General features: G+C 43.5%; 1 protein-coding gene across 1 annotated transcript in view; it reads right to left on the reverse strand.

The window, feature by feature from the left end:
- Positions 1-757: 757 nt before the first annotated feature.
- The window catches only part of ASIC4 (acid sensing ion channel subunit family member 4), a 73319-nt gene continuing 47567 nt past the window's right edge, over positions 758-26509 (reverse strand). The window contains exons 2-10 of the mRNA XM_053471668.1: positions 5252-5396; positions 4608-4735; positions 3620-3779; positions 3240-3296; positions 2387-2540; positions 2107-2198; positions 1782-1861; positions 1480-1584; positions 758-1271 (exon numbers count right to left, since the gene is read on the reverse strand). Of these exons, the coding sequence (XP_053327643.1) occupies positions 1158-1271; positions 1480-1584; positions 1782-1861; positions 2107-2198; positions 2387-2540; positions 3240-3296; positions 3620-3779; positions 4608-4735; positions 5252-5396 (1035 nt within the window). The 3' untranslated portion in view covers positions 758-1157. The remainder of the gene's footprint in view (positions 1272-1479; positions 1585-1781; positions 1862-2106; positions 2199-2386; positions 2541-3239; positions 3297-3619; positions 3780-4607; positions 4736-5251; positions 5397-26509) is intronic.

Here is a 26509-nt window from a genome sequence, read left to right on the forward strand (position 1 = left end):
ACTCTAAATTGTGTCAGCAAAACGACTTTCTGGGTTCGCGTTCTCTGTCTAAGCGCAGGTGAAGCTTTCCAAACACAGAAGGTTCTCTCGTCTGCTTGCAGAATTCTCTATTCCTGAATGACAACCAAGCCCAGGCATGTGGTTGGTTTCATGCATATTATACACCTATGTTGTATTAAACAATAGTTTTTTTTTCTATCTAGTTTGGGGTCCACGGAACACTGTGCAATAAACTAATTAAAGGTGTATTGATTTATATGTTAGTTATGGATACTTTATTCATTGCCTCCCATGGATAAAGTTTCAGGGACCGTCCTACTCTTCTGCATTCAGTTTTAAACAGTCTGGCAGATCGCGGGGGCTTTTATGTCCTGCTTGTCCTGTGCAAAACTGGATGATAAATACCAGAGAAGAAAACCCACCCAGGATCACCTTATTGGATTTGGCTTTAATAGGATATTAGGTTAGTTGCTTTATCTCACTGTGCTTTGAGTGCCTGACAATGTTATTTGCAAGCGATCTGGAGATATTGTGCCTGTGCTGTATATCGTGGCAGCACTCCATAGGAATCCATAGAAATTTAAACTGCTTTTGTCATGTGATGATCAACCACAACCTGATTTATTTGCTCCAAACCAAAATTGTCTCAAAATAATCTCCCTTATACCTGACCAATTTTGAGACCAAATATTCCGCCCCAATCTCTTCCTCTAACCCCGCAATAACTGTTCTCATAAAAAAATATCAACTCATCTCATTTTGTTTTGAAAAGGACATTTTCCTTAAATTCTATCTGCTCATTTTAATCTTCCACGAGAAGCACATTAGACCCCCCAAGAGATCAGATCAGAAAGGGTCCCAGACAGATGAGTCGTCGCACCTCTCTATGGTTTGTGGACTTTCGGCTTTCTTCTGTAACAGACAGACCATAGAAAGGAGTTACTGTATTTGCAGAGAAATGTCTTCCCACGTTCTCCCGGCCTTAAATAATTGTGAATGCGTCCTCTCCATCAACATTCTGTGGGCTAAACAATGTTTGGGTTTTGGGTTTCCTTGGGGGGTAACTGTGAGCCGGGGTGCGATCCATAGATGTTGTCTTTACTACCACCAAGGAATCTCATTGGGTTGTGGTGGGTTAAACGCCGTCATTCTGGTATCTAGCAAGCAAAGTCCTCAAATACACCATGATGGGTGTAATGCCTATGGTGGTTTGGGAGCATCGTGGTGGCATAGGCTCCCTCCGGATGCCTTCCTCGTACCTCAGTGGAGCCCTAAACATAAAAGAAGAAAACAATCTGAGCGTTTGGATTTTGAAATCCCGCCTCAATGCATCTTCGGAAATAACTTTTTGTATAATATTCTACTTATAATCTTTTCTGACACATTGGTGGCCCAGACCTTTACGGAGGGATCTCCTGATTTGTGTCTCTTTACATCATTAATGTTCTTCTTTCCAACTGATCTCACTGAACCCCGTACCTGATCCTTCAGGTCATCCATCACAAGTGTTGCAATGTTCTCAGTTGGCTTCTTGGCTGGGGAAGGTTTCCTCTTAAAAACACGGTTAACTTTATCTCGTATCACCTGAAACATGAGTCAGAAAGGGAATTTCATCTAGAAAATGTCAAATAAGGACACTGCTATCGCAGGAGATATTCCCGCGGTCGTCTGGCTGGTCTATAATAGAACAATAATTTGAAACTGTTTCTTCTATTTGTTACTCATGTATCAGCTGAAGACAGTCACACTCTTATATAACAATATATAGGGTTAATACTCACCTCATACAGGTAATCTAGAATTTCCAGGATGGTAAGAAAACTGGCACCGATAAAAAGACCCATCTGTCCTCCGATGTCCCCTGGTGAAAGAGATGAATGGGATGAGCAATGGTACAAGTGTTAAAAGAAAATGTTACTGGACTCCTGGCCATGAGAGCCACCAGGCAGAAGGTCCCCGGGTTGCCCATTATGAGAATAAACCTCTCTACTCCCTTTGGCTGGTCCAGCAGGCATACGTGGGATCCGTTCAAGCCTCAGGCGACAAATCTTCCACCAAACTGTACTTTTTATAATCTAAAGATACACAGAGGTTTGCAAATCTCACCGAGCAAGCTGGCCAAGTCGTAGGCTTTCTTTTGTTCTATTGTTCCATAGTTCAGAGCTTCAAAGAATATATCCAGGATCAGAAAGTTTTCTCTGTTTGATGGGAAAAGAAGAAAAAAAAACTAATATCTCCCTTTTTCACAGTTCCGAGCGCTTTCTGTGCAGGCATGTGGGGGGGGGGGGGTTCGTGTGTAAAAAAGGGGAGAAAATGATAATTTAACTGTGAAAATGTAACGCTGAGGACAGTAGCAGGGAACATCTGGACGTTTGGTAGATGTTACCTGATATAGGTCTCGTTCTTGTTGTACTTCCGAGCCAGGTAGCGAGCGGATCCCTTGTTGGGAATCCGGACCATGGAGATTTCTTTCCCGTAACGGGTTAGGTTACACGGTGTGGGGCAGGAGCACCGGTCGCCGCTGTCCTCCACCAAGGAGTCTGAGGAGAGACACGGAGGTGAATGAGAGTGAACCTTTACACGGGATTAGGGGCCAGATCCCTAGTGGTCCTACGCAGTCACCGGTCATTAACTGGTTAATATACTATGTTTCTAATGATATGAAGCTGCCGTATCTGCCTTTTCCATGCTGTTACATAATAGCAGATTGGTACCCGTTCTCATCTGACTAAATGTTAAACGTTTTATGCACAAAACGATCGACTCTTAAAGGAGCCTTGTGATGCGTGTATTTATTTCTGCTTATATTTTCTTAGCGTGAGTGAAAACAGAACCTGTATTTATCATATTATTATTATTATAGAGATTATTATTATTTATTATTATTATACAGATTATTATTATTTATTATTATTATACAGATTATTATTATTCTATATTTCCAGTTCTGCTACTTATTGATACATTTCTCCTTGTTTAATTTAGAAGATGAAAATCATCAATAGGCACTGAAATAAAGAATGGCTATTTTTTTTTTTTTGCCAGTTTTATTCATATTTTGTAATCAATAATTCTAACAAAGAATGCATTAGCACAATTATTGGGTCCAAAAAGGTTTATTCAGGGCCAGGTTTCACACTCCAGGATGCCCCTAGGCGTGTAGAAATATATTATATAATTTGTTATAATTTATATATAATGGCAAGATTTTATTCCGTCAGCAGGACCCAGACTCTTACCCAGGGTATGGTCGGCGCATCCGACGTACAGATTGGGGGAGCAGATGGTCTCATTGCCTGTCAGAAAACATAATTTATACACAAAAACATCAAACATCTCCAGGATAACCACATATTTATATCAATGCTCTGAAGAGATGATCGTAAATAACAGATGACGGTAACGGGCATCCAGGAAAAAGTGCCCAAGGTGGCAAATACTGGAATCTCAATACAGAAGCGGGCAGAATATACCTGGCGCCGTTTAGGTAACAGACACCTAAACGCCTGTATCAGCCCCGCAGCTGATCACTGGGGCTTTTGAACGGTCTTTGGCTATATGGATCTCTTGCTGCTATAAAGTATATATTAAAGGCAGAGCTAGCGTTGTAACGCTTTACCCGGCAGGTGAACCATGCGGCATCCGCATCTTCTGAGCACGGCCTCCTTCTCGCACTGCAGGCGGCACGCAGAGATACTGTACGAGTTGTATCCCGGCAAAAACTGCTCCCCCGGCACGCTGGCTCTGCAGTTACCCCACGGCTGGGGCAAGTATGTAAGCTGGGGAAAAAGGCAGCAAACCGGTATGTAGCATTATTCATATTTATTTTACTATATCCTACAGAAATTGATCTTTTTTTATCTTTTATTTATATAACGCTATCAGGTTCCGAAGCGCTGTACAATGGGTGATACCGAGGGCAGGTATTATTATATACGCAGAGTATTATCTTTCATTTATAGACCATCTGTACTCGCTATTACAATCAGGAGGCGAACGAGAAATGAATATTATTTTAACAATATGCAAAATGAACAATAACTGAAGAAACGTATCTCCCGGGGGGCGGAATCATCATTTATAGAAAGGACACAGATGCTCCGTTTGCGATGTGAAATATTTATGCGTCTTTATAATGCGGCCAATAACTTCATCTGTGTTTCGAAATTTGGCGCAAGTTTTTTAAATACTGAAGCAGGACGGTCCGCCCGGTTCCCGAGGCTTTCAGTCTCTTCCGTTCTCGCCCCGTTACGCATATAAACCACATAGCTTTTGGTCCCAATCTGTGGTGGGTTTCATCCCAAATGTGTTTGAAGGGGTTGAGGTCAGGGCTCTGTGCGGCCGGTCAAGTTCTTCCCACCAAACTCATCCAACCGTGTTTTTTTGGACCTTTTTTTTGTGCACCACTATATGGACAAAAGTATTGGGACGCACCAACTTCATATTAATGTCTCTGTATTTAGAAAGTGATGTCAGGTGTCCCAATACTTTTGTCCATATAGTGTGTGTGTGTATGTATATGTATATGTAATGTACACAAAACCAAATCACAGCTTTGGGGCCCCCTTAGCAAATTCTCATGTCATTCCTGATACCCCGATACATACCCTCTGCTCCTGGCAAGAGACAAACGTCTGAAATCCCGGAGACACTCCGAACCCCAGCTGGTGGATATAAGGGGGCTCGTCTTGGCTGTGGATCTGCACCCTGATGCCAGCTTCAAATGATGTTTCATCTGCAAAACACAGAAATGGCACCAGATCCGGTCAACGAGGCCGTCTCGTTCCAGCTTGCGGTTCCATTTAGGTTCTTTAATGCACAGAGGCAGCTTCTGGACAATTAGCGTTACGGTAATTACTTTCACTGGTCGTACATGCGCAACACTAAATAATTCAACAGCAAACCCAAAGTGGAACAAAAGTAATATTAAATACATTAACTCTTGCGTTGCTGGGACATCTGTGATCTTTGACCACATCCCTGCAGTGGTTGCAATTGTGATCCAACAGGATGCTATTTAATTAAACTTTACTTGTCACTGAGAGGGTGGTAGATAAGCAGAACAGCCTCCCAGCAGAAGTGGTAGAGGGTAATACAGTGAGGGTATTAAACATGCATAGGATAGATATACGGCTCCAGAATCTAAGACAAGACCAATGTTTGAGACGTTACAGACTAGAAGGGGCCGCATATTCTATGTTTCTATGTTAATCTTGTATTTTTTTGATGAATGAGCCCCCCACAGTCTTACTTGTCTCTCTCCAGATGGGTAAGTATTCCTCCTGCTGGATGTCCAGCATGATCTCCAGTCCGTTCCCCATCCCGCCCTGCCTGGTCACCTTCGGCTTCCTCTTATCGGTATTGAAAGTGTAACATTTCCCATATCTGGTGAAAACCTGTAAAAATAAGCAACATCACTTTTAGTTATTGGGGTAGGCAGATAGTGGGTCTCTCACCTTAAAGGGGAATCCCCCAAAATGTTTATTAGTATCGGATAAAAATAAATTTTCAAAGATTCTGCTGTTTTCTTTTTTTTACCCCAGTTTGTAGTTTTTGCCCCAATAATATAATACTTTCAGGCAGCTGCATATCAGCCATTTGTATGATTCTCGCTCTGTTATCTGAGCCCCGATCTACTAAACACTCGAACTCCTTATCATAATGCCTGTGGGGAACAATAGAATGGCTCAGTCTTAATCACCCACCAAGACACTCTGACCAATGAAAGTCTACAGAGGAACGGACTTCATTAGCATTGCCATCATCAGCTCAATGTGGGGTTTGAACAGGGAAAGTGACCCAAAATATCACACACCTGGTGAAGGAGACTTGTGCAAGCAGGCTTCCCATTATCTGGCTGGCTGGGAGTCATGGGAGCTATAGTTTAGTTTGTGATTTTAGAAATAAGCTGGAAACTCTACACAAAGGTCCAGATCTGCAGTTCTTTTTTAAGAATGGTTGTAATTTAGAACCAGATCAGGAAAAAAAAAGGTTACCCTAAAGCTCAGCCTGAACGCCTGATATTAAATCAGTTTACAGCAGGTGAGTTGATTAGTAAAATATTTGAAAAAAGGTAGAAAAAGTTACCCCGACTCTACTAGGTAACAGATTATACTTTACCCCAGTTTGGCGACAGGTAAACTCTGAAACATATTACACGTTCCATGAGATAATTCAGCACTAACGATAAATCCATTCCATGCCCGTATATTTTCACAATGACTTTTATTATTATTATTATTATTATTATTATTATTATAAATAATAATTACTTGTGAAACTTTTATAGAGAATTAACACAGATAAACTCTACAAGGGAACAGAAGACATCACTGGGGGACAGCAAACAAAGGTAATGAGCTTTGGTGAAACGTTTAGAGCGTGTACCCCCCAGAATATATTGATCAGGGGGCTGTTACTATCCTTTCTGGAATGTTTAATCTCTCATCTCTTATTTTCTGTGCGTGTGACTGTGTATTTTTACATGTTATAGTATTTCATCACATATTCAGTACGTACTACACAGTACAGCCCAAAAAGTATTATTCGGATGCCGCATCTAACAATTATCCTGCTCCAAATTCATAAAATTCTAGGCAGAGACAGGCGACACCACCTTTTGGATTCATTGCCCACTTTTCATGTAGAAATCGGTGACTTTATATGTAGCTTTGAGCAGAATTCATTAATTAGGAACAGATCATTTAGCAGCAGCAGGAGCCTCCCTTTGGTTAATTTTATGAGCCTGTATTTCTTCTTCTTGTAAGACCTCAAACCTTTGGTCTTAGTTTCAGGATAGCCCTAAGCCTGTCCCATAAATGGTTAAATTTCCTGTCTGGATTAATCTCTAGTACTGCGGCTGGGTAAAAATCTGAAACTTTGCTCGGATACAAAGTTTTGTTTTATAAACCCATTTCCGATACAGGGTGACGATGGATTATTGAGGCGTGTCGTGATTTAAATGGTTTGCGTCATTTACGTCATTCTTCCCGGGGACTCCGATACGCGGAATTTCAAGCCGTGCATCGGTCTGGTGTTTTAGAATATGAATCGACAAGGATTGGTTCTGCTGATTCTCGTGAACCCGACTTAAACTCTACCAATTATTCTAACAAGATGTGGAACCATTTCTGATACATTTTTGATGTTAGGCATCGATTTATACTTTAAAACACTGGATATTTCCACACTCTTTTTCTATTTCTATGGGTGAACGTCCGATATGTTAGAGGAAATGCTGTTGGTAAGGAACAGGGGCTTTGAATTAGCCAAAGAATTTTAGGGAAAGACAGGGACAGAAACTATCTGTGGATTTGGTCAGACTCACTGGCGTGAAGTCATGGCTCGTACACTTGCGCCCACGGAACTTGCATCTCATCAAAAGGTCATCGATATCGTACACTCCATGGCTGCCCAGATTCAGATGTTCTTGGCTGCTCATCTTATCTGGGCGGTGGTGGCCAAAGGTTGGAGACAACTCAGAGAAAGTGTTCGCTCCGTTCACCTGCTGAACTTTGCAGATAGTAACGGCAGGAAACTTTAGCTCCCTGGCCCAAACCATCTTGATGTTGGTATGGACGGGGTGAGAAAGAAGGTAGGCGATGCTGTCACACGACCATGTGGCCATTAGACCGAGGGAGACCAAAAAGGCCAGAGCCCAGAACAAACGGTGAAGAGTGGGGAACGTTGACTGCAGGTGGCGTAGGCCGTGGATCTGAGTACTTCCCAAAAAATTATCTGTCACTCCAGGAGTGGGAGCCTCGTCATCAGCCTTTAAGTCATTTGCCATTCTCGCCAGAGAAGGAGAAGCGGGAGACGATCCAGAAGTGCCTTCTGTTTTTGTATGTTGGTGTCTCTGAAGTAGGCAATGTGTTACGGGAACGCGTATCGTCCCGCGATATCAGCTGGCAGAGGAGGTCGGTCACAGCATGTTTTCAGTGTCTGTTCCTTGGACGTTTCCCATCTCCGCCTGGTCGTCATCTGTTTGGGGTTTCCCGGCGTCTGGACTGAGCCAACATTCCGTTCCTGCGTCTTTTCCTGATTTTATACCGATCTGCGGCCGTACGAATGTCCCAGAAGGGAGTGGAAAGCAAACAGGAGGGCGTCATCTAATGGACGGCTTCCCTTCCAGTGCACACGCAGATGCAATTTACACCAGTATTTAAAACTTCTCTAATAAACCCCTCTCCACAACACGAACTTAAATATTTCTGCGGTTATTGATTGAGTAATAAATGAGGAGATGACTCAGTAATGGACTCTTTATGGGAAGATTCCTAAAGCGTCATAATTTGAGGATAATTTACTTTGTTTGAGTAAAAGTATGCATTTTAGCACATATGACTGTTATGGGAAGTGGACTCTTACAGTATCAGAAATTTAACCATTTAACTGCTCTCACCCCTTAAGACAAACACCCTGACTCCTTATCATCCTGCCTGTGTGAAACAATAGAATGGCTCTGTCTTAATCACTTAGTCGGATTCTCTGAGTAATCAAAGTCTATGGAGGAAGGGACTTCATTAGCATTGCCATAAAGCGTCAGCTCAGTGTGGAAAAGTCACTAAAAATATCACATGGGAGTTTATTGGAAAGAAATGAGATTAAACCAGGTTTTTGTTATTGCTGATTTACATTACTGTATACAGCACTGGGGGTTATATTACTGTATACAGCGCTGGGGGTTATATTACTGTATACAGCGCTGGGGGGGTATGGGGGGTATATTACTGTATACAGCGCTGGGGGGGTTATTACTGTATACAGCGCTGGGGGGGTTATTACTGTATACAGCGCTGGGGGGGTTATTACTGTATACAGCGCTGGGGGTTATATTACTGTATACAGCGCTGGGGGGTTATATTACTGTATACAGCGCTGGGGGTTATATTACTGTATACAGCGCTGGGGGGTTATATTACTGTATACAGCGCTGGGGGTTATATTACTGTATACAGCGCTAGGGGTTATATTACTGTATACAGCGCTAGGGGTTATATTACTGTATACAGCGCTGGGGGTTATATTACTGTATATAGTGCTGGGGGTTATATTACTGTATACAGCGCTGGGGGTTATATTACTGTATACAGCGCTGGGGGTTATATTACTGTATACAGCGCTGGGGGTTATATTACTGTATACAGCGCTGGGGGTTATATTACTGTATACAGCGCTGGGGGGTTATATTACTGTATACAGCGCTGGGGGATATATTACTGTATACAGCGCTGGGGGTTATATTACTGTATACAGCGCTGGGGGTTATATTACTGTATACAGCGCTGGGGGGTTATATTACTGTATACAGCGCTGGGGGGTTATATTACTGTATACAGCGCTGGGGGTTATATTACTGTATACAGCGCTGGGGGTTATATTACTGTATACAGCGCTGGGGGTTATATTACTGTATACAGCGCTGGGGGATATATTACTGTATACAGCACTGGGGGTTATATCACTGTATACAGCGCTGGGGGTTATATTACTGTATACAGCGCTGGGGGTTATATTACTGTATACAGCGCTGGGGGTTATATTACTGTATACAGCGCTGTATACATTATACAGAGAGTGAAAATATTGCTTTCAGGTTCTTTCCCTTTTAGGTTTCTGTCGCAGGGACTTCCGTGAGTTCCCGGTTATCTACCTACACTGTGATATCTCCGTCCGTGGCGGGGCTTTTCTGAATTATTAGATGTGTAGAGGATGAGACGAATCAAACGGCTTCCAGACGACTGGGATGAAAGTGACTGTGAATATTTGATAAGGAAATATAATCTCGCTTTGCACTCGCTGCACTTCTGCTGGGAAGGGGTTAAATGTCATTTCGGTGCCTTCTGTAGTCGAAAGACATTATTTAGCTTCTTCCCTCGGCACGTTTTTTTTTTTTCTTATCAAATATTAAGAATCCTGCATTCACCGCAGACCCGGCGGTTTCTCCGGTCCGTTCTCCAGCGTTCTGAGATGTGATATCTCGCCGTACGCGTGTCTTCTCATACCGGGGGCCGCAGCGTTGGAAATAAAATATGTTTCTGTCCGCAGCAGGCTGCCAGTTTATGGAAATGATCTTCTTATTTGGATATGCAAAACACGGTGTCGCGTTTTAAGGAGATTTAAATAACCTTATTATATATAATATGGAAATACGGGCAGAGCGTCAGACCCTCCCTTCCCCCAGGACCCCGTAGCTGCCATATTTCTTTTTGGTCTCCCAGGGCAATAATAATTAGTGAAAAACCTACAAAAACTGATAAAATGAATCCTGGCTCTCTCTGTATTTCCCTCTGGCTTATTCTGCTGCCGTCGGCTGACCCAACTAAGCCAGACCTTTGAAGACCCCCCTCCGGTCTTTGTTGTCTCTCTTGGCTTTGGGACCACAGGGACCCCCGGGTCCAGCGTCTTCATCCTTCTGGGTTAGATTCCCAGACTAGTCCTGGGCATTAGAGCGAGTCGGGGCATCGGCCATCGCTGCTCGTCTATTGTGTCACCCAAGGGATAAGATATCCGAGAAGGGGCTTTGCCAGCGGTTGGCACCGTTAATGTTCGAGGCGCACAGGTTCCATATTCAGGAAATTTACCATCGCGCCGCTCCAAATATTTGCTGTTTGAATTCCAACCCAGTGGATAGATTTCCCTGAAACGGGGCTTTGGTTTAGTTTTTTTAGTGTTTGCATTCAAGTGGGATCACCAAATAAGATCAATTTAAAAAAAGCAATCAGAATTAATCGAATTGAAGAATTATTTCTAAAAAATAAACAAACAAACAAAAAAAGGCGCTTGGAGCTGCCAAACTGCTGGCACCGGGAAAAGTATCGCCGTTACTATGAGCGAGCGAGAGGAACATCTGCTCCGTGTGTACCCAGGCAGCCAGCCATCTCGCTCACCGGCTCGCCACGTTCGGTGCGCGCGGCTGGCGGGACGGGGATAACGGCACGAAGAGAAAATGATCCGTGAACACAGGAGACCGAGCCGTGGAAAGCACTGACCGAGCGCAGAGAGGGAGCCGGCGAAGAATGAATAAAGTCACAGGAGAATGAGCCGGTCCAAGAACCGGATTTAACAACGTCGCGAGGCTGTTAAACACCAAGTTTGCCCCTTTTCTCCCCAAATATTTAATGCTCATTTCAAATTAGAGGTCTCTCTCTCTTTACAGAATGTTTTTGTGTATCTTTAAGGATTTTTGGTGTTGCTTTAATCATCTGGTGAGTTTTTTTTGAGCTGTAATTCACCTCCATGTGTGAGGCTTGGCAAAACATTACTGAGAGGGTGGTAGATAAGAGCAACAGTCTCCCAGCAGATATGGTAAAGATTTAAACATGCATGGCTCCTGAATCTAAGACGAGACCAACGACTGATTAAGGTTTAAGTCTTTACAGCTGGAAAACTGGGCGTACTAGATGGGGCCGAATGGGGCCGATATGCCTGCAGATGTTTCTATGTAAAGCGCAGGCCACCCAGAGATGAATGTGGTGTCTATGAGATGTTTTCCCTGCCAGACACTTGGCAAAACCCAACTTAACCGCGAGCATTCAGCGTCCAGTCTGCGGATGAGTCTTTCATAATCAAACCCAGGGATTTTCGCCCAAAACCACATCCAAGTTCCTTACGATTGGGATTTTCAGTTGACATTTATGTTCACCTTTTGTCTAAAAACAAAATTCCAATCTGGTATTAGTGATGCCAAACGTTCTATCGGCTTTCTGCAGTATTATGAACCACAATGCAGCGGCTTCCTTTATACGGAACGCGCTCATCCATCAATGTAACTGCACACAAAGGCCGCACAATGTAATCCCTTTCTCAGTTTATTCGTCCAGAATCGGGAGTGGTTTAACCCTGGGAAAGGCTAAGTGGTCCTGAAAGCTCAGATATAAAATCTATATTTAATTTAGTTTAATATAATATCACAAACAGCAGACAATATTGAATTTTCATTGGGTATCCAGTCAACAGTATTGAGAGACTTTATGGATGCCCCCTACTGGTGACGTCTGGTAGTGCAGCTGCCCAACGGAGCGAAAGAAAACAATAAAGATACATTGTATCTTCACAACAATATGCCGCACTATCCTAAATATCTAGAACAAATCCTAGGGTTTAATGAAAATATTTGTAGCCATGTCATGGCCGGAGTGTAAGTAATTGGGACCGGGGACCCCCACTGCCTGTTCTGTTTACATTGGAATTGGTCAAAGGGGTAGTTCAGTGACATCAGGGCTGGGCCCAAGGGGCAATTTCCATCCATTGGCCCAATTCTATAGCATCCCAAAACGCATTTGGCACGCAATCAATTCAACACGCACACACACACTGCCATGCTTGTAATGCCGGGTCACGTAGGTTATACATCATATGCTGTAGATGGGGGCGATTGAAACTCCCTCTGCCCTTCTTAAGAGGACACCCAACAGCTCGTGCTGCCCGGAGTGAGATGCACAGCCCCCGTACTGATTACATTGCTAACGATCGTTTAATGTGAAGCGTTAATTGTGAAATATTGATTGTCCCGGACGCCGCTAGCTGCATAATAAACACATTGAAGGGACAGAGAATCACTGGGCCCCAAATAGCTGACCCATGCAGGATGATGTCCAGCGCAGGGAATGCAGCATTAACCACTTAAATTCTGCCACTTCTGCAGTGACCACCCTTGGATCATAAATAACCATATTTGAATATACCATATTTTACCATTTCAGTTAGGTAATACATCCAGGTGTCCCCAAAGGATCTAAAGAGTTAAAAAAAATAATTATTATTTTACATATTATGTTGAATTCCTTTATCACCAAAAAAAAAAAATCAAATCAATGGCTGCATTAACCCTTCGCCTAATCCCTAAACAGAGTCAATGGCCAACTCAGCCTTTCTTGCAGGATGAATGCGTCGGGGTCTCTTGTTCAGAACCTGGCAAGTCTCACCGAAGCTCAAAAATAATGAAACATTGATACATTTTTGCAGTGGCTTTATAAAATCCAAAGAATCGGAAGTTCTATTCAATTATTTTTGGTTTGATTTATTATACAGCAGTGGTAGATCCTCAATTTGTCTTTTGTGTTTGGACAGATACATATTATTGAGCGATGGACTTTCCCGACCGCTCGGAGATTAAAACACAGTCATTCATACAACATGTGGCTATTACTTTTATGAATTGCAGATCTGTATGATTGTAATTTTAAGTGAAACTTGCCTCTCAGCCAATTGGCATTTTACCCAAGATAATGTATTAATATTATTATTCTAGCCACAATTATGTTTTATTTTTTTTTTCTAGGATCTAAATTGTTTTTATCGCACTAAACATTTTACAACTTCCAATTTAAATAAATGAGATTAAGAGGGAAAGGTTGTTGGTTTGAGTGCATTAACTGCCTATTTGTTATATATTTAGGACGTTTGTTAAGTAATTGGCTCTATTAATGATCAAGCAGGTTTTTTGAACTCCACATATTGTGTTTACAACCAGCTCATCTAATGCCTCCTTACCATGACGGGTGGCAACTTACAGCCAAGGAGCCAAATCGAGTGAAATTACCCCATAATTTGGCACGCAAGCTTCCCAAAGTATAATTCCCACTCATGGCGAAAATGTCGCTAGTGGTCATTTTAATGGTCACTAACAGCCATGAATTGACCTTAAAAAAACATTATGGATTCCACTTTATTATTATTTTTTTTTCTTTTCATATTAATGATGACCCTTGGTGAACAGCAGGAAAAAGGGGTCCTCAAAAATATTTTAAAAAACTTTTTGTTTTGGACACAATGTTGTAGACATGAAGGCATGTTGTATGGACTGTAAGAAGCGCTGCAGAAATTGTGGGTGTTCTTAAAATGAATTATTAATAATAATAAAGATTAATAATAAATAGAAAGCATGCAGGGTATTTGATACAGAAATGCTTTAAAAGCTGCCTAGCAGTGGTGCCGTTGGATTGTCAGTTCAGAAAATAACCACTAGATGGCGGTGTGACACAGACCCCGGGAAAAAGGAAAAGAGGAGAAAAAGGTATTTCCCCCCAAACTGTTTCTGGGGGATTCATATAAAATGTAACAATTTCACCGGAAAAGAAAAAAGCAGCACAGATCACTGGGTGGTCCGGCTGTCATTAAGGTTTTTCCGCACCCAATAGCTTCTGCTCACTAAACATATTTCCAGCCACAATATGGGCAGTGGCAGAATTTCTTTCCATATTTATTTTTTTTTTCTAGCAAATAGTTTCACATTTTCACTAACGTTAGCACACTTTATTTGTTAAACTCATGTCCTTTCAATTTCATGTACAGAAAGTCCACCATTTCTGGTGGCTTCAGCTGCAATTCAAATGCTCTAGAAAGGTAACATCGCTGTGGCCAAAATTCCAAGAGACACGAAGAGCAACAAGTGCCACCAAAATCTATCTGAAGATGCCCGTTACCCTACAGATGTGATTGTTTACGGGGTAAAATATCTACATTTGGTGAAAAAAAAGGTTTTTTCTATGTGTCTTTTTATAGTAACACATCTCTCCTAGTGAAGCCTTAAAGCATAGGTCACGTAGTTATTTAATGGGTCACGTAGTTATTTAATGGGTCATGTAGTTATTTAATGGGTCATGTAATCTCTTTATTTCAGAGCGTATTTCATCTTTCAGTAATAGTTACATAGCTGAGGGGGCTCCAGGTCTCAGCCGGATATTCCAGCTATTCTTCCCGTTAGCCGTAGGCTTCTGTCTATATAATCAGATATTTATCCATGTTTAAAGAGTATATAATGAAATGGTATGGTCCATGCCAAGTTGCTCATGCATAATCCTAAACTTAAAAGTCCAGGACAGGCTACGCCAACCACGTATATCAGCTTTCGCTAACACGCTTGGGACAAAAATATCCAGCTTTTGCATAATTTACATGAGAATTTGAACCACAGAAACGGAATCCCAGGTTTGAGTGACAGATGCCCCAGACGCTGCCTCTCGTACGGCCCGTAGCGTAAAGAAAGTTGTGTCGGGGTCGACCGACTCATTTCGAATGCTCGGGGTGTATGAGGAACGTTCCCAACGAGGTCTTACGTCCCCAGCTTTGTCTTCTATTCTAGTCACAGCGCTCACTGAACTTGTGAACCCGAAGTCTGGGCGCCGCGCATGTTTCTCTACCATTTAAAAACCCATTAAATTTCTGGCCATTTTACAAGCTAGAAGGCATTCAGACACGGAGATGAATGTTCGCAGAGGCTGTCACATTACATGGGATCAAACGTCGTTTAATGGGGTTTAGAATTTTCAGGCCAGAGGTTGTGGACGACACATCAGTCTGGCAGACTCAGAGTGATAGGAGTTCTCAATCAACAATAGCCGGGGGCCTTACACCGGGGGGGGGGGGGGTGAATGATTGGGCAATAAGGACAACTATCCCATGTCCTATTATATGCATTAATAATGAGAAAAGAATTTTGGGGATTCCAGACCGTCCCTTTAACTAATCCCGTTATATATAATATATTCTATTGTTTTATTCCCATTTCAGTTTCTTTTGTAGCCTCGTCGTTTCTTTTTTTAATTGAGTTTTATAAACTGAACGCAGAGCTTTAGCTATTTTTGGTCCAGAAAGCTAATTATCAGAAATGAGCTTTGAGTGGTGATAAGTCTGATTGGGAGAGATCGGTCCTGCGCGTCTCACCCGCCGTCAGATCTATTGTCAACTCGCTGACATTTTACCCGCAGAGCTCACACATTAATCACGTGGATCACATGAGCCTAGTGTAGTTCTCAGAAGCTGGGGAGACCCCGTTACCCACCGGCCCCCCGATTGTTTGCTTGCATGGAATCGGCACAATCCTGTTACAGACGGCCTCGGTTTGGGCAACGATGCCAATAAAAGGACATAAAATGAAATTCAGTATAAAGGAGGCGCCGAGCGACTAATTCCAAACAGATCGATGCAGGTGACAAACACAAGAGCGACAGCCACATTCATCAGCAGCCCAATTATACCTCATGCGGTCATTAGGGCTTTACGTTAGGGGTTATATCGCGCGAAGATGTTCGTCCCTGAAGATAATTCGCACCGAGCGACGGCATTTTTGGGATGTGAGTAACGGCTAGCGATAGACGGACGGCGAGAGGGAAACGTGGCATTCCGTGGCATTCCGTGGCAGGGGTTAAACTAGCAAAATGCGGCTACGATTCGTCTCGCCCCAGGAATTCCCAGCGACTCGCCGTCCAATTACCGTGACACGAGGTTAACAAGAAAAAGGGAAAAAAGGAAAGAAATGGAAGAAACTGCCCCAAAATGAGCACAAAGGATTGGCTTAATGTTTCTGCTTAGCACTATCTGCTATCTTTAATTTCGCAGTAATATCCTTTCTGGAGGCTTCTCCAGCCGGCCCTGACGGCTCCTCATACTCTTTTCATTACAGCTCTGCTCGTGTCTCAGAGCAGATAATCATTTTTCATTTTTTCTCCCCACTCCTCACCTGCCCCCCCCCCCCGCGATCCCCAGTCCCTTACAGATACTATAATGTCTGCTCGGCGTTTATCTGGAATACATGCGGCTATCGCTCGTCCTAAAAGGGCAGAAAGCGCACCAATATCTCTCCGCGCATGCGCCCCCCCACCTAATCCCCGTTACATTTGCAGTTTAGTAAATTGCCCGCTTTACGCCACTCGTTCATCGCGGGATTCGTAAAGTTCCCACTTAATAGTTCTATAGATTCTTAGGAAGTCCAACTCAACATGCGACACGTGTGATCTTTACATATAAGATAGGAAAGTTGGGGAACTCGGGTATCATGAGATCCGTACTGAAGGAATTTGGTGACAAACGACTGACACCCCAAAAACTACGGCAACCTAAATCTTTCTGTGATATCTGGAGATATCAGCCTTTTATTGGTGCACAAAAAAGGATTACTAAATAAATAATAAAAATAGTAAATAATAAAAATAGTAAATAATCCCAAATTTCCCGTATTAAACGCTGGGGTATTTCTGGCTGCGGTTTTATAGTGACGGGATGATGATGATGCCCGGCGCATGCTAAACATCTGTATTTCTCTACTTTCCTTCTTGTTCCGTCTCCCTGTCTGCGAACATCCTCGCTCCTTCCTATCTCGTCTTTCCTCTAATCCCCCTTTCTTCTTCTCCCGTATCTCATCGTTTTTTTGCTTTCATCCTTTTGTCTCACGATCTCCTTTCCCTCCTCTCTCTACTTCCCTCTATCCTTTCATCTCTCCTTATCTCTCTCTTTTCTCCTCTCTCTTCTCTCCAGCCGTCTCTGGCGGGGGCCGGGGGGCCACGTATCCCTCCTCCCTCCCCGTGCCTCTCCGCCGGCTGTGAGTTGAGGGTATAACCCCATTATGCCGGGTAATTTCTGTACATAATTTGTTATTTCCCAGTTCACTGATGTAAATCTCTTTTGATGAGGACCTATTCACCTTCACAAAGAGAGCCGCGTTCTGCCTGCTTCGCATGCGGAGATCACAGGCAGCGCCTGCAGACTTCACTCATCCGCCGCCTGCGCAGAACACGACAGGAACGCTTGCTCCCGGGTTCTGGCAAGAAGTCCTGACATATGTTGCAGAAGTTAACCTTCTGTATCTGCCGGCAGCACCTTCCAGCGGATCAGAAAACATTTAAATGTCAGGGCAGGCACCTTGGCGGTTACAGAGCCGGTGTACATCCAACGGCTGGCACCATTATGTGGGACTAATCGGTGTCTGCATTACTAGCCAAATGTGCAACCAACACAATGACAGGTAACAGCGATACACAGAGACATAGCACCTGCCGGCAGATCGGCCCCCGTCTGGTCGCCCGTTTCTCCTGCTGTAAAGACTCAAACCTTAATCAGTCGCTGGTCTCGTCTTAGATTCAGGAGCCGTATGTCTATCCCATGCATGTTTAATCCCCTCACTGTATTACCCTCTACCACTTCTGCTGGGAGGCTGTTCCAGCCATCTACCACCACTCAGGGGTACTACAACTCCCATGGTGCACAGACAAGAGCTCCCAGAAAGTCATAGTTGTAGCTCATAGCAGAAGATTTTGCACTGAAGGATTTCAACTCCTATCACACCCAGCCAAAAGCTTTCTTAGCACAATGGAAGCCCGAAGACTCTCTATCGCCAGTGACGAATCCCGCGTTTTCCTTGAAAATATATTAACGATATTTTATTTGAACGCTGTCTGAGCTCAATTCAATACCCGCTTGATTAATGACTTTCACAATCGCAAAACAAGCGCCGGGAAGATTAAAAAATCACTATTTTCATTCTTAACTCCGTGACATTTATATACAAACAAAACCAGTGAATAAACAGCAAAAATAAACGAAGGTTTAATTACAACGGATACTTATAGTGAGAAGAAGGGGTCAGCCGGGGGCATTACGCCGAAATAACGTAAATAACGAAATAACGAAATAATCATATCTCACCCTAAAAAAATAGGCAGCCGACGAGTCATAAAACACTAAAAAAAGCTGATTTTACAACTCAGATGGGAGCCGAATCTGTACCCGGCTGACAAAGGTCAGGGAGCGCATCATGCGCATAAAAAAAAGCTGCGAATAAAATAAAAATCCGTTACAATGATTGCTTTTGGCTAAATATTGTATTAATATTTGTTTTTAAGTTCAGGGAAATCCGCCCGCCTCCCTCATATAACGGCGGGCGCCGGTTTTATGGCGTTTCCAATAAATATGGTGTCGTTTATCGAAAAGTCATTTGAGGAACGAGATGTGAAGCACCTTGGTATTAATTACCCGTCGCGTTTAATGATCAGAGTGACATTAAACAGCAGAGATTCTTAAAGTTGGACCGTCGCAGCCTTTAACCCCTTATAGACTTATTTATTAAAATTCTCAAGGGAGGATCCAACAGCTCTTTACGGACCTGACTGGTGCCGGTACCGGCTCTGCGCTGCGCAGGAGGAAGCGATCATTGGCAGGACTTTTTCGCTTAATCCCGTAATGGGTTAATATTATATATCTTTAGAGCAAAACAAAACTTTACTGACGCTTTAAGAATAAATGTTACTGTTGCACATATTTATACAAACAGACACACTAACACATACTCATACTAGCACACACCTAAACACATGCTAACACACACTTACACACATACTAGCACACACCTAAACACACACTTACACATACACACCTAACACAAATGCACACTTGCACACGCACACACACTCTAACACACATGCACACTCCCTCCCTCCGTCACCAGAAAATATTTTTTCTCTTTAGGACTAACCACTGGCCCTAGGCGAAAATGTCCAAAGGGCTACTGTCATTTTGAGCTGCATTAGGTGTGTTTTAAATGCCCCTCCATAGTGTAACACTGGCTGAGAATAATAATAATAATAATAATAATAATCACTGCTTTGGGACAGTAGATGCCTCCAGCCTGTATCACCGAGGCTTTCAGCGACGGCGCATTAACGCAGGACTGACCTGATCGACGACCAAGTGTTCCATACAACAATTAAGAAAATCCATAGAATGATTTGCATTGGGGGGGGTAGGGGGCACTTTGTCATTCTGTTTCTGTAGCTGGCGGGGCAGGAGCGGGTAGGGAAGGGGACCAACAGGTTCGGATTTTAGGAATTGGCGGAGACAGCCCTGAATATTTGCCCTGCGTTGCCCCAGGGAACAAAAAGTGGCAAAGCGGCTGGAGAAAACCTGCCAACACGAATCGCGATCCCGCATCACATTTCTGAAGAGCTGGAACGTTCAAAATGCAAATTCCAACTTTGGCACAAATCCCAAGAACGAACACGATCCCGGGGCAAATATACAGAGAGGGAGGGCTGGGGGAATACCCAGTAACCCCTTCACTGCTGGGGGGGGACTTCGATGTGCCCCATTACTGTCCCCTTCCAGAGTAAAACAAAGTCAAACCATACTTTTTCACGCTTGACATCATGCATGCACACACATCATGCGATATTATAAAGACACGCGTTGAATGGCTGTGGATTTGTTTTGCACTAGAAGGTAGCTTCGTAGCCCAATTTATTTAATGGAAAGGAAAATAAAACTGGGGAATACAAACTAAACACAGCCCAGGTATCTCACGGAGAAAAGCAGATTTAATAGCCTCAAGATTAAAATGTTCTGTGGTTGAGTGTAATTCCACTCACTCACACTAACACATACTTACACCTGATTCCACTAGGTGGCGCTGTTACTTTTTGTATCTCTCCAGTCATCAGTCCTAGGGGTAAGAGGTAGCACAACCTTTTGCCCAGTGACCTCGCTAGAGAAGGAAAGGTGACATGAGACATCTCACCCTGGAGGGCGAAATAATTATTATCCTCCTTTGTGTTCACACAAACCCATTGGCCCCTGACCTGCAAAACAGCCTCAGATAAACCCTTTGTCAGGAGGCTTCCCTGTTATTTTACTTTTGTCCCTGGAGGGAGAGAACTCTGACAGCAAGAATTAGATTTCCTAACCAGAAATAGTGCGTGTGCGTGTGTGTTAACACGTGTGACGGAGAAGGTGCGTGTTGAGTCGGGGGCCTCGCGGCTGAAGTATATTAAAGGTTTATCATTAATGCTATCGATTTAAATGGCTGTAATATATTCCGCACTGCGGTGCATTCGCTGCAAGAGACTCCAAACCTTTACCGCGCATGATGCAGTTCCCAGTAATTACTGGGAAGCCAAAGCTGTTTATTCACCTGGCCTGAGTTTTAAATACTAAGTTAAATTAATCGAGGCAAGACGTCAGTTGACCCTTGGCTTTTGTATGAACGCTGGGCGGGTTATTATTACTATGGTATGGAACAATTATTACTATTATTACTATGCTATGGGTACTCAGCAACAAACCCCGTAGCTGCTCTGACTATATGTTCATCTGAGCCCTATACGCTACTTATTGACATCCTGGGCATCAAGAAAATGCCCCAGTAGGCTGATGGCTAATAGGGCCACATAATTACCGAAATTGCCGGTCCGGGAGCTGATCGGCCAGTCCAGTAGGTGGCTACACATATGTCATTTGTCGGCCCCTGGCCCTAAAGTGCTGGGGCAGTTAAATCATCCCCCGTCAGACCCCATCCCCGCAATTGCTTAGCCAGCCCCAGGACACATAAGGGGTATCAGCTAAAGCTACTCAAAGCACGCTGTAGCTTATAAGCATTTTGCTGAGGCTCCACCCACTTTTCATGTATGTCCCACCCACAAGGGTCTTCGTCTTTGAACCGAGGAGCCTATATACAGCTTTATGAATTGGACTCTTTAAATACTGGCCTATTTTATTTTAAAAAAAAATAACACCCCGTTTACCAATATACTGCGTTATTCTTATGACAACAGACTCATCGCTGCACAGGTCTCGGGTATCGCTTAAGGGGATCGCATTTGCTGAGTTTGTTTACGCTTGGATCCGTGCGAATAGCTGACATTAACAAATGAAACGACACTGCAGAAATTGTGTATGTGTTAACGTGTACGAGCGCCTGACATTAACAAATGGAGTGACACACGGAAAACTGTGTATGTGTTACAAATTGAATTCTTCCACGATCAGATCCAGCAGAGCTCCAGGAACTGGGCGTAAGGGAGAGGCTTTATATCATGCTTTACGATCATCTTCACGGCTCCGGTGTGTGGCGAAGCTGTACTGAGGTGCACCTTTGACCCTGAAAGGGTTAAAACATGTCAGCTTAAGAAAAAAAATGATTAGCTTATTCAACGGAGCATAAAAAAGTTCAGCAGGTATTTTGATTGGTTCATTTAAACTGATCAACCCTGGAATTCACTGTGGTAATAACTTGCTTACCACACACAGAGTTAACCCCTACCTCCCTGCAAACCTGTTGTGACTTCTGAGTTCTACACCAGTGAGCAAAAAGTCAGACTCACACTCGCAGAGAAGACAGGGGGGCTGCACTAATGATGGGAGAGTGTGTCTGTGTATGTTTAAAGATATAGTGTTAGCATGTGTATGTGTTTAGATATGGCGTTAGCATGTGTATGTGTGAGTATGGCATTAGAGTGTGCATGTGTTAGTGTATGGTGTTGGCATGTGTATGTGAGAGCATATGGTGTTATTACGTGTTAGTATATGGTGTTGGCATGTGTATGTGCATGTCACTTTATGATGTTTGAGTATGATGTTAGCATGTGTCTGTCTGCATATGTTGTTAGTGCGTGTGTCAGCATATATAATATATATAACAGATAATGTTAGTACTTAGTGTTGGCATGAGTGTTAGTTGATAGGGTTAGCGTGAGTGCGTGTGTCAGCGTGTTGAGGTAAGCCCAGGGTTAGTGGTGCAAAGGAGAGGAACGAGGGAGCTACTGACAGAAACCTTTAACAGGCTTTTTTGAGTTTCCAGGGCAACAACCTATCAGCGCTTGCTTTTCTGTCACTTGACAATTAAGTGATCCCTGCAAAAATAAGGAAGGAAATAAGGAGTCAACGTCATCTGCAGCCACCGTAGGCTCTTCATTGCCCAGCACTGTGTAAGAATAGCTTGGTTGCACAGGTTAATTGGATGGATTATAATTAAAGTTCCCTCTTTGTCACACACAACATTCTGTTGCTAGGGGAAACCATTAGAAATAGGGAACCAGGGGTCTCAGCGAGTGGTCTAGCGTTGGGGATTCGCCCGTGTGAAAAGAGAGGACAGAAGGTCATAAAAATGGTCTCTACAAGACGTCTTGCTGAGACCCCCACGTTTGTCTGACGTGCTTGGCCGTCCGTGTTCTGCGTACGACAAAAATATTAAATGTGAAAAAGAAACAATATTGGGTGTTTTGGATCAATGTCCTATTTTTCTCAGGAATCTCTCAGCCAGACTTTAATAAATGATTGAAAAAGGCAGCCAAAGGTTGGTAAGAACAATGTCATCCTTATCACGACGTAGACAAAAACATAACGGATGATTGTGGGATTTGTATTCCATCAACAGCTTAAGAGTCACCGTTTGTAATCAAGGAACTGGAATGATTCCAAGTAAAACGACGTTAACTTTCCGACATCAGCCCCGTGACGGCCAAACGAGAAAAATAAAAAGTACAAGACTGAAAAGGGACCCTCACATCCATCAACGGGTTATAAAACGAATGCCTATGTATCGATCATGTTAACAATTTGTAAAACACTTCAGCATTTTTATTTCTTATTCACCCCCTTGGCTCACTGTCACCCATGCTTAGAATTTTACCCTGAATTACCCTGAATTCCCAGAATCCACCTAACCGAGTCATGACTCCCAGGAGCCCCTTTTTGGGGCTCAAATCTCTTCGGAGGTGAGTCTGGTGTTAGAGGCTCCGTAGGTGCAGCATTTCTTCAGTGTAACTAAAACACATTGCACATACTAACACTCCAACTCACTCTAACACCAACTCACTCTAACACCAACTCACTCTAACACCAACTCACTCTAACGACAATATAAATAAACACACTCCTTCCTTGTCTCTTTTGCACCACATACCCTAGGCTCACCCCAAACACTATACACTGACAAACACTCAGTCTAAGACCATACACTAACACCCACACACACTAACACTCACACACATATACATACGTGCTAACACTAAATACTAACACACTCATGCTAACACCACACAATAACAAATACATTCTAACATCATACGGTAACACACGCTAACACCATACACTAATACACACACGCTAACTCCATACACTAATACACACACACACGCTAACTCCATACACTAATACACACACACACACGCTAACACCATACACTAATACACACACACACGCTAACTCCAAAAAGCAGAGAAAAAGGGGAAAAAAGAAAACTGCTTGCAAACGGTAGTAAATCCAGAGAAGGGGCCCATCCGGAATAAATGTTCCATGGCCCTTCATCTGGCCTTGCCTCTCCCTCTACTTATGTAGCCCTGCCTTCATTGCAACCGTGGGACCCCTTTAGTGCACCTCTGAATCACTCTGTCCCTTTTTCCTCCCCTGATATCTTTTCCTTCCGAATAACATCTTCAGACTAGGTGAGGAAACGACCGTCTGCTTTTAAATTAGGGGGCAGGAGGCAATATCTCCTAAGCGGTGCCCCCCCCGGTAAGTGTGAACAGGACAAGGCACTTTATTACTTTGCTGTCAGCCCAATCTGAGGTGCACACGGAAGAATAACGCGCGGCTGTCACGCCGGTCCTACGAGGTATCACAGTTCTGACTGAGTTTTAGAATTTCTTTAATTAATACGCAGTTAATCAAAACTTGCTGCATACATACCACTGAGCCTTAATTAATTAATTGCATGTTAATTAAAGACAAGCTACGACTCTAACTGGGCAGCTGTGATTTAAAGGTCCCCTCTAGGCGATGTCTAGCGCTCAATCTATACGCCTAAATGTAGGGGACACCAAACCTCCCACTGCGTGACGGTAAGTGGGGACCCCTAAGGAACGCCGCTGGTGTTTAAATAATACCGAGGACTCAGGGTTCATTGGGGAATTAATACTCATACCTCCCGACAGTCCCCCATTTAAAGCCTTGTCCTGGGGATCTGGCATCGTGGGCTAGTCAGGGAGATCCTCTGATACAGGCAAGCAAGGTATCTTACCGTCTGATTGCCAGACTTACTCTATTGTGTCATACGTTTCATTTGGTGATGTCATAAACCGTCACGTCTACCACTGCACCTGCTGATTGGGGATTTAATATTCTCTACCGGATTCAGTCATGTATTACGTCCCCGCTGTCACATTCTTTTCCGTGCCGCTCTTATTTGGAGCAACGCGAGATAACGCCAGTAACATGTAGCAGGCTGCTCATCCCTGAAACCATCTTCTGGAGCTGTCACCTGCGTTTAAAACTAGAAGAAGATAACCGGATCCGACAACAAGGAGAGATAAGAAAGAGCGTGTGAAGCCGTTACATCGAAGGCACGGGAACTGGAAATGCTGAGACGCCAATGAACCCATCAATACGCACACGGTCAAAGAGGCGGACTTTGGCTGGGTGGGTGTGGTTATAGATGTGGCTAGTGGGTGGGGCTTCGTCAAGACTATTTATATGACTTTCTGATCCTTCAGCATCTATTTCTATAACCAAGAAAGGGATTTAGAAGAAGAAGAATGGATTTTATTCACACGTTTATCAGGGGGTGACTTCAATTCTGGGTACCACTAGGGACAAAGCAGACCCCAATTCTTTGGGGGTGGGGTATGGGCTAAAACCTGCAAAATCTTGTCTAAACTGATGTTGATTGTTCTAAATTGGTCAGAAGTGATGGCCATAGGTAGATGAGGGCGGAGCTACCATGAAGCCCCTCCTACAATGCCTATAATAATAATAATATAGAATTATAGTGAACACGGAATCAGGCCGTGGTCTGTGTGATAGTTTAACCTGTTCCGGGACATAGTTTTGGATAGATTTATAAGACAAACCTTGATCAATTCTGCAGGGAAAAAAAATTGGAGCTGTCAGCAAAAAAGATATGTTATCAGTTTTGTTAAGTATCTCAGGGGTAATACCAAGCTATTTTGGTTGGATTTATAGCCCTGTTGATATATGTGTTTATTAGACTCGCTGATCGATGGCAGAGACTGCGTCTTGGGAGGGAAGGCTCAAAAGTTTCACAATTCTATAATTCTGTATTATTGCTTTGGGTGTCTGATGCTCCCTAAAGGACAGGATATTTTACCCTAAAGGTGTGAGCAAGGTATGGGGGGGTATCCTCAAAGAGTGGATACTATGAGAAGATGGGGCGACCCAAAAACCTCGCCCCACTAGGAGAGCTCCTGATGAAGAATTCTCTCTATCACAAACACCAATGTCCATGAAAAAAATTAACAAATTATGAAATCATTAATTCCTAATCTTCATCTCCAGATCAACACAGAAAACAACGGCAGGAATGAAGCTGGTGAAGCAGCTGTCTACGGGAAATTGTGGCCCACCGGGTAAGTGGAGGTGATCCTCATTATTCTGGGGTCACCAGAGCAGGTCTTTCAGGTTATACTGGACAGCATGGTGTCGGATTGAGCTCTGGTGACAGATACTATGTTACCACCAAAAATAAAGCTACATTCAGGGCCACCCATGGTATGAAGGAGACCTAGGTCACTGTCTATGTAGCTGAGCAGACTAGAGGCAGAGCCACCACCCAGTCCTCTCTTTTGTCCTTAACGACCCCGAGAACTTCCCATTGTCGACTGCCCAGAGCTCCTCTCTACTGCTTCTTATAGGGGGCAGGACAAGGTGTGGCTGTGACCAAGGGGCAGGGCTAATCAGGCATAAGGGTAGGGAGTGGGCAGAGAGTGGGCGTGACCAAACACTGTTCTCCTCCCCACAGACTGAAGACTCTAACCCAGAGCCCCGGAGAAGCAGTGTTTCACCCGGAGACTTTGGGTGAAGCCTGGTGAATTCCCAGCTGCGGTTATAAAACAGAGCACCGGGGCCACGAGGACCCTTAGGACCTGCGCTGTTCCATGTTTGTGTCTTCATATCCCCGTATTTGATAAGCGTGTCTACGGTCCATTATCTAAAAACACAGCGTACA

The sequence above is a fragment of the Spea bombifrons genome, chromosome 7 (genome assembly GCF_027358695.1).
Source record: "Spea bombifrons isolate aSpeBom1 chromosome 7, aSpeBom1.2.pri, whole genome shotgun sequence".
In the NCBI taxonomy this organism is placed as follows: Eukaryota; Metazoa; Chordata; class Amphibia; order Anura; family Pelobatidae; genus Spea; species Spea bombifrons.